The sequence below is a fragment of the Monopterus albus genome, unplaced genomic scaffold (assembly GCF_001952655.1).
Source record: "Monopterus albus unplaced genomic scaffold, M_albus_1.0 scaffold573.1, whole genome shotgun sequence".
Classification (NCBI taxonomy): domain Eukaryota; kingdom Metazoa; phylum Chordata; class Actinopteri; order Synbranchiformes; family Synbranchidae; genus Monopterus; species Monopterus albus.
In genome coordinates, this window is record NW_018128453.1 from 88,072 (window position 1) to 97,255 (window position 9,184).

At 39.3% G+C, this 9,184-nt stretch overlaps 1 protein-coding gene across 1 annotated transcript in view; it reads left to right on the plus strand.

The window, feature by feature from the left end:
- Window positions 1-9,184, plus strand: part of LOC109953193 (absent in melanoma 1 protein-like) — a 46,524-nt gene that overhangs the window by 13,968 nt on the left and 23,372 nt on the right. Inside the window, exon 2 of the mRNA XM_020588617.1 lies at window positions 7,586-7,727. Coding sequence (XP_020444273.1) covers window positions 7,586-7,727 — 142 coding nt within the window. The remainder of the gene's footprint in view (window positions 1-7,585; window positions 7,728-9,184) is intronic.

Sequence of the window (9,184 nt, forward strand, 5' to 3'; positions counted from 1 at the left end):
GTCTGAGCACAGACATGATACAGAGATTTTGATTCAGTTTAACTTAGACTTTCTGAAGCTGTCATCTGATGTCCATCACAAATAAACATAAACCCCACAATTTTGAAACTAGCTGCAAATTAATAATGTGTAATGGATCACCCTTCCTTCTACTGACAAAACTACATTTAGTTGTGGGTTCTAAAACCACAACTTCCCTCGACAGCTGCTACTAGTACAACCAGAAATACATCTCCAACAGCAACAACAAACGTTAACAGCTCCATTAATGCTGAAACATTGCCAGCTTCTCAGAAGTTGACTGAATATGTGCTACTGCTGTGTGGAAAAGGTGGAGCTGTTTTTCCAGGTTTGTTTCATGCTTTGGCATAGCATGTGGCCTTATACTGGTATAAAGGCTGGATAAATAAGCATAGTAGCTTTGAATAGTACTGTAGGTTGACTGAGGAAATTTTAAGTTTATATTAATGACAAAAAAGTCATTTGTTCCCCTAAAAACCATGTAAATGTTGTGTACCCTATTTATAGGTACTTGGTGCCATTGGTTTATTTACTTACTACACAGTATGACCTGTTTTGTGCTGGCAGTGAAAGTTGTTTGGTTTGTTTTAATATATGAAGTAAGTCAGGTTTATGCACAATGACACTGTTTGTCAATATTCTTTAGAAAGGAGCGTATCTATTATGACCTTTCCTTAGAACTAATGTTATAAGAAATGTTGCAGAAGTGGATGTACAGTACATGTGTGTTTTGTGTATTGTATAATGTCTGTTTTTTGCTGAGTCAGTCAGTATTTGTACAATGCATTTGATGGTTGTATACTGCATATTGAATGACAGCCAGGTAGGCCAGGTGTTAACTCCGGAATAAATACTTCATTGTCTCTCCTTTGTTGCAGCAGGCTGTCACACACACCCATTCAACCCTGGGTGAAGGAGCAGCAAACAGGATGGAATAGTTAAGGATAACATGACCTGTGTTTATTCCTTGTTTTTGTTTTTACAAGGAAGCTAAAATACTGTGCACACTCATGTAGAGTCACAGTTCTCCCACAAACACACCTCCAGGCCTTGGGTCTTCACGGTCCGCTTGGGATTAGGCAACTCTGTGGGCTGGTTCAGGTGGGGTTTTTTTATTTCTTGGTAAAGAAATGTATTTTTATTAAAGGAATCTGAGTAATACTGAGTTCTTCAACACACTGAACACAGAGGACAGCTTGAAGAAGACATGCAGTCCTATCTGGCCCACAGTTTAGAACGTCTGTGCTTCAGACTCCTCCTGTTCTTGTCACTTTGCATTTTTATTTTTACATGAACCAGAAAAAAGGTGTCTAAGGGAAGAAAACATTGGAATTTCTATTCGTTTGTGGGAAAGGATTGTGTTATTAAGTCACAGTTTGACTTTTGAAATAAAATGTATGAAATAGCATTTTGACTTAGTAAATCACATTCTGAAAACTACCAAGTCTAAAGCTATAAGCTATCATTAGTTCCTAAGTATGGTCCCTACCTTTCTGATTTACCAGTAGTATTACAAGTATCTTTTTCTTTTCCTGGCAGACATTGATTTCCATAACAATAAGAATAAGTTCAAGCAATTATGAAAATGACAAAACAACAACCAACAAAATCAAAGCATTGACAAAAAGGGTTTTCATCTCATCTTCCAAAGTCAGCATGTCACCATTTTGAGCTGCTTTGCTTTCTGCATGTTGGTGTGCACATGTACTCGGCTCTTTGTTGCTAGATCAGTGCTGGCTGTAGTTTTTCAAAGGATGCTTGGTATCCATTGCACGCTATCATACCTGTTTATGGTTCAGGTGGAAATGCAGTGGCTGCAGCCTACTGGTTGCTGCAGACCCGCCTGGCATCTGGCAAACACGGCTCAGTTGTTTCAGGCACTCCCTAATACACACTTGCTCTTACAAGCAATGGCTGTTTTGGATTCACAGCGTGAAGCCATATTAGAGCCTATTCATATGTTGTCAGTAACACTTCAGCTTATTGCATTAGTTCGTTTTATAAATGCATTATTTGTTGTACAACATAACATCAGGCTTGTTTCAACCCAGAAGGCGGTCACTGTGTTGTGCAAACATGAAATGTAAAGTGAAAACTAGAACCACTGCAGAGAGTGAGCCTCTGGTTTTTGCTTTGTTGTTCAGTAGCTCCAAGTTTTCTATTGGGCATCTTGACCCAGGAACAAGTCCTTATACCAGGCAGGAATCCAGCCATGCCTAGTCTGCACAACAGCCTGTTCCTACTGTGTACAGACAGCAGTTACATCCAGTGTTGCCCTTCAGTGCAGTCTGAATTTCTAGTTTATTTTATAGCCTCCAGTGACTCATTATAACCCTTGCAGAACCAACAGAGAGTGAGTCAGTAGTTGAAACCTTTCCATGCCTTGTTTCACTTCAGTGGGTATACAGGTCTGCAGTTTTCTGAACTAAGTGTTTATTTGCATGTTTGAACCTGAGCAATGAAAGGTGGGTTTGTGTCGATAACGTATTCTTGGCTCCAGCAGGTTGTATCAGTGTGGTACTAATCTGTGGGTAGGTTGAGAACCTGCAGTGAATTAAGTTCATGGAGGTTTGGAGGACGTTTGCACATGCATATGCAAGTTACACCTTCATGTTTGCAACACATGTATAGTTTTCTCAGAGACAGAGTCAAGGAACAGGTTTCTCAGTCTAAATCCTAATAACAATGCAACAAGGTTACCACTTTGACTGTTTAATCTAGGTTAATGTGCTGTTTTTACTTTGCTCCCATGTCCAAACTAGCTGTCAACGTAACAAAAACCTCTAAACTAAAGAAGAACATGAGCATTTTCTCTTTTCTCTACATCTTTGTTTTCATCTTTGTTTTTAAAAATGTTTCCCTATTAAATATAGTTCAGTGGAAACAACCAAGACTTGAGTGGAAAAGGAGAGACGGTATAATTAAATGGTCAGTGTCTCACAGGAATAGGCTGGTATTTTTTGAAATAATGCGTATTCACTTTCTAGCTGAGATGATATTCAATACTATACATCTTTCTATGTTAAATATGAAGCTAAGCCATGAGGCAGCTGGCATAGAACAGAAACTGAAAACAGGGAAAGTCTGTTTTTTTTCCAAAACTAATAAAATCTCACTGAATAATAGAGTACTTTACTTTATATTTTATTGTATACCTTTATCATATCTTTTGTTTTTCCTGTAAAAAAAAAAAAGAAGTGTAAGAACAAGTTGTGGGTTATGTGTTGTGACTTGTGTAAATATTTAATTTCAGTAACTTGTATATTATTATATTTATTTTTGTATAAGATGTCTTCAGTGAACACACAGCTGTGCAGTCAGGGGCAGCAGGCACACGGAGCACATTGGAGAAATGGCGGCACTGCTAGACAATCTCTGCCTTCGCCTGTCACCTTACAGTACATACCCACGATATCTTAACTGGCAGCACCTGTACGTGTGAATGTGAGTGGTGGGCTCTGTGTGTCAGCCCTGTCACAGACTGTCGAGGGTGTAGCTGGAATAATTTCTAGCCTCCCTGTTATGTCTAAAGAATAAGCAGTATAGTTGATGGATGGGTGGAAGTGACAGCTGTAGAGGACAGTCTGCAAGTTGAGGGGGTTGGTCTGCAGACACTAACATTATACATGTTTTAATGGATCAATGAAAAGTATTTTTAGGTTTGGGTGATTTGACAATATGTGGGCAATGTTGTACGCGAGTGCCTTTGGCATATGTCATCATCAGAAATTTAATACCTTGGTGACCCATTTTGCGGTCAAGATTTAAACCACCAACCTCAGCTGCTCTTCACTAATTTATAGCAGGTTAAGGTTTCTAGCATGAAGATGTAACTCTATTACTGGGGCCACTGGTTTTGAGAATGAGGAAATGCATCATTTCAAAACTGACTTGATCTAGAGATAATCTTTCTTGATCTCACAGCGACTGTTGTCTTTAAAAGGACTAGGGTTTTTTTTGTTTTGTTTGTTTTTTTTTTATATACTTTTCCATGTGGACTCCCTGTGATAAACTAAATCTTTCCTCTTAAAGATGCACCGATCAATTGGCAGAGATTGGAAATGGCCGGTTTTCAGCATGATCAGCGTTGACAGGTGACCGGCCGATCACTCTGATTTCTGATTCTATACTGATCAGATTTAGAGGCATGACAGTCCATGTAGCACACACAGTGGCGCAGACCAAATGCGTAGCATGTGTAGCTTCTCACGTGCATCTTGCGCTCATGTCTGTACCGGACACGTGTTCAGTAGTGCATTTAAAGCACTCGATGTTCAAACAGTGCACAGAGGAGCCTACAGAAACTCACTGGAGAAGGGAAAACTACTTCCAGAACCCTGACAAATAGTACACAGTGAGGGAATTAATGACTCCATGTGAAATACATGTGTATGTACAGTGTGTCCAACCCGAGGTAAAACACAGGAGATACAAAGTACACACACTTGAAAAGAACTGTGTGCTCAGTAGTGACGGACGTTCTTCTGTTTCTCTTACCTGTTGCACCTGTTTATATCTGGAGAAGTACAACTGTTGCACTTCATTTTGAGTTGGAGGGTAAAAAGAGTGAGAAGGACCTTAATACAATGTTTTATTTGTATTACAGTTTAATTTTTCATTAAAGGAAAGTTAGAAAATTGTCTGTGTATGCTGACAATTACAGTTCTTAGAAAGAAAGACAATCTGAATTGGCAGGTCAGACTTAAAAGAAATTGGAAATCAGAATCAGCCAAGAAAATTGCAATCGGTGCCTCTGTTTTCTTTAAGATAAGCTTGTCTGAAAACATTCCTTGTTGAAATTAGATACGTTTTGTGCCTAAAACAATCAAGCTTTAATCTGTGCACAACACAGTCAGGTTTCAGGCAATTGGGAGCTGGTCTTGGTCTGCATGTTGATTGAGTGTGAAGGAAACACAGCTCACTCAACTCATTCTGTAACTTTTCTTCAAACAAAGTCAGTGGTTATTCTTAAAGGTTTTTAAAATAACAAAGATGCTTAGGTCATATTTTCCCTTCACTGAATTCAAACAATGCAGCTCTGTTTCACTGTTATACATGTTTCTTTTAGTGCTGTCAGTTGATTAAAAGATTTAATCGCATGATTGTCCATAGTTAACTCGCAGTTAATCACACTTTTTTCTGTTCGAATGCAGGAGATATTTGACTTTTTTAAGCTGCACTTGCACTTGTTACATAACTGAAGCTAACTCACCCCTCCTCCCATGTGGAGATCACATGTACTGTGACTGGTCAGCAAGCGCTGCTCATGTTTACTCCTCCATGTTTCCCTTGCCAGCAAGACCGTTAAGAGTAAAGGCATCAGGTTAGTTGAAAAAAAGCCTTCATAAGCTGCCTTCTTTTCAGAAACCCTATAATTTGTGATATTGGAAAATGACTGAGTGAATGCATGACACAACTTGGTTAGTGCAGGGCACAGCTATCTGCTGTTGCACCAGTGCCTTAACAGTGAATATGTGAATTCCCACACCAGACTATAAATCGGTTCACATGCTGGAGGCATTTCAGCAGGGCTGTGGTACTTGATGCAGCAGTTTTAACCAGTGTATGAACTGAAGATACTGTTGGTGGTTACTCCCTCCACCTACAGTCATGGCTAAAAATCTTGGCACCAATGCATTTCTGCCAGATAAGGCACCACTTCTCCCAGAAAATGTTGCAATCACAAATTCTTTGACATGTTTCTTTTGTTTGCATTGGAACGACACAAAAAAGCTGAGAAAATAGCCAAATCTGATCCATTCCACACAGAACTCCAAAAATGGACTGGACAGAATTATTGACACCCTCAGCTTAATATTTGGTAGCACATCCTTTGGACAATTTTCTTGGAGAAGTGGTGCACAGAAATGCAGGGGTGCCAATATTTTTGGCCATGACTGTACATGTATCAGCATGATCAGACTTTGGTGTGATTTTAATGCTGTATTTGATTGAAAGCATCAAGTTTGTGCTCGTTTCTTGGGGGATGTTGAAAGGTATTTTAGAAAATATAGGACATCCATAGTTTTGCATTAAACTGCTTATTGTATGCTTTCTCTTCTGTAAAAGGAAGTTGTCATCAGCCTGCTCATGTTCTCTCCAAACCAAAAACCCATCTTACACTTTATCCTTAGTTTACTATGATGCTTGTCTCACCAAATGCATTACGTTTTTGTTAAATCACCTGCTGTGAACACATCAAGAGGAAAACAACTTCATGTGCTATACTGTACATATATAGATTGTCTAAGTACCATCATTACAGCACCGTGCACAGTCAGATGATCTCCTGTTTTATCAAGCTGAAAGTTACAGTAAAGCTACTGAGGGTCATATCTGGTGAGGCTTGGTTGATCATTCCACAGTTTATAGCCTGCACAAAGAGTGTACATATGGCAGAATGTCTGTGAGCTCTCTGCTGTTGTAGTACTCTGTCCATTCACAGACTGAAAGCATAGAGCAAGTCCTAGATCTAGCCCAGTGTCTGCTACATTATTTATTCATCTTGTCTTCGCAACAAATTTCTATATCTTTATTCCCAATAAACTGCTCTGAAAAGGTTGGGTGTTCATCTCCATGCTAGTCAGAATATGTTCCCTGTTTAGTACACTGGTCATTAACAACGCCTCCTGACTTCAGATTCCTGGCACATTTCAACAAAGACAAACAGTAATTTAGGTCAAAACACTGAATTTCTGCCAGTGTTGCCAGAAAGCTGGTCTAGCGCTTCCCCCTTGTGGGGAATCACAACATTGCAGAGACTCATGTCCTGGTGGCTGCTACTACAGGGAGCTAATGTAAAATTTCTGACACAGCTGCCAACAATATGCTTTGATAATGCAGTTCTCTCTTGACAAACAATGGGTTTTTTTTTCTACTCCAGCATCTCCCATAATGCACAGTGTTGCTGCAAAAGCAAATTCTGATATCTGGATATATTGCACTTGGACAAAATAGTTGCCGTTACACCTGGAGGCTGTTTGTGGACTTGCTAACTGCAGCTGAGCCCCTGACACTTGGTCATATAACAGTACTGTGCTATAACAGTACTATAACAGTACACGTGTTCTAAAATGCTCGATGGCATTCTAATTAGTCGGTGTGTGTGGTTTGCCACCTGGGAGTGAATGTTGTCCATCAGGTGTCATAATGTCAGCTTCCTTTGCATGTTTCTCCAGCTCAGCACAAAAGCAGAATGCATAACATCACTGATATTAAGAACATTTAGTGACGTCAGTCCCCAAGAACACTAACATGTTCCACACAAGCCACAGCAAGGGACAGCTTATCATCATATAAGCAGTTTTTTCAATTAAAACAAGTTTTGGTGCAGCTAATCCCTTAAATTCTGTCCCTGTGCTCAACAATATATATATTACAAAAAGAAAAAATAATACTGTTATGCGGTTTAATGACAAGGGGTTTGATGCCAGCATAACAAAAACATAACACTGACAGCCAATAAGCGAGAAGTGAAACAAAGTCTAATGATATATATATAACATCCTCTCCGTCCCTCTCCCCTTCCCTCTCCCTGTCTGTGCTTCCTGTCTCTGTCTACCAGGAGCTACGACCAGCTGAGTGTTTCCACAGAGTGCGCTTTCCCGACTGAATCGGATTGGGACCCTTGTTGTGAGTCCACCTCCATGATCAACTTTGACATGACTCAGCGAGGCAACCCTACTTCACCTTCTAAATTCTTCAAGGTTGGTTTTCTTACCATATTTTTCATTTATTATCAGTGTTACAGTAGAAACTGAAGATGTTACAGATTAGTGCGTTTGTGCCTGTGCACTTTTTGAAGGAAGAATATCTGCAGTCTAGAAATAGTTTTTAACTGTAAACCTGTTCTGTAGCACTAGCGCTATCTTGATAAAAACAGTTTTTTGGTACATTTACCTTCATTTTACAATAGATAAAAAAATTTACCTAACTACTAATATTGTTTTTGTTGAATAAAAAACATAGTAGGATTCACACTGACAGCCAATAACAGGTCCATGTCCACTATTAGAGTCCTGAGAAGAAAGGAAATACTAAATGTGACATCAGACATGCATTTAATAACAACCACAGTGACAAATGCAAACTAAGTTGAATGCATATGTTTTGCTGCTAGTATACACCGGGTACAGTTGGCTTGTTATGCTTGGAGTAACTTTTTTCACTTGTACCTTTGAAATTCTTTGCTTTTCTAGAGCCAACTTTTTTAAGTGGTGGTATGTGACGAAGCATTTCATAAAGTTAGGTACAATTTTGTGGGTCACTTTTACTTTGCTTGAGGATTTAAATGTTCTACTACATTATACTTCTACTCCAAAGGCAAATATTTTACTTCACAGATTATAGACACATATGTTCAGTATATACTGTAAGAGATGATGCACTGTCAGAGGTGGCACAGTGTAGAAAATAGCTTCAAAAATCTCACTCTGTTTATTGTAACGGTTAGATGAAAGTGTACTGTATGTTCATGCTCAGTTTGTCTTTCCCATTTATTCTCCAGACATCTCAATGACATCACTTTCGTTCTTTTCTGTCTGTAGTGGACAGTGTGAAATGCTCAGTGACTGAGTAGCTCGTCTTAAGTGACTGAAGTAACAGTGTATAATGTGCACATCTCCTTTGAGATCCTGACGGATCTCAGTGCCCCTTGGCCACTTCCCATAAACTCAAAACCTGTCAGACCTGCTCTTAGTGATATTTGTTGACAGTGGAAATTGTTGAAAAGGTACACTGGAGATTGTTCGTGTTCATTAACAGTTTCTGGGGATTGAAGCATGGCAGATTTAGGATCTGTAACTATAAGAAAGATTTGTACTTGCATTATGTTTATATCTGAAGGAAAAAACCCATAAACTTATTTTGTTTACCCTTTGGTACACAGCCTGAAACATCCAGTGCCCTGCAGTATTCACCAGTAATTAAAATCAATATAATTGCTGTGTGTGCCTTTATTGTAATCTGCTGCTGAGATCACAGAATGAAGTAGGGTTTGGCTGCTGGATAAGGAAGTGAACCAGAATGCACTCAGATACGGTATTCTCTCCACCTACCTAGCATTTGTCATTGCTATGAGTAGATACAAAGGGAATGCTCAGGGAAGAGCAAATGCTACAGTAGAAGCTTTGCATAGAGTGACGACAAGTGGCCATTGTGGCTC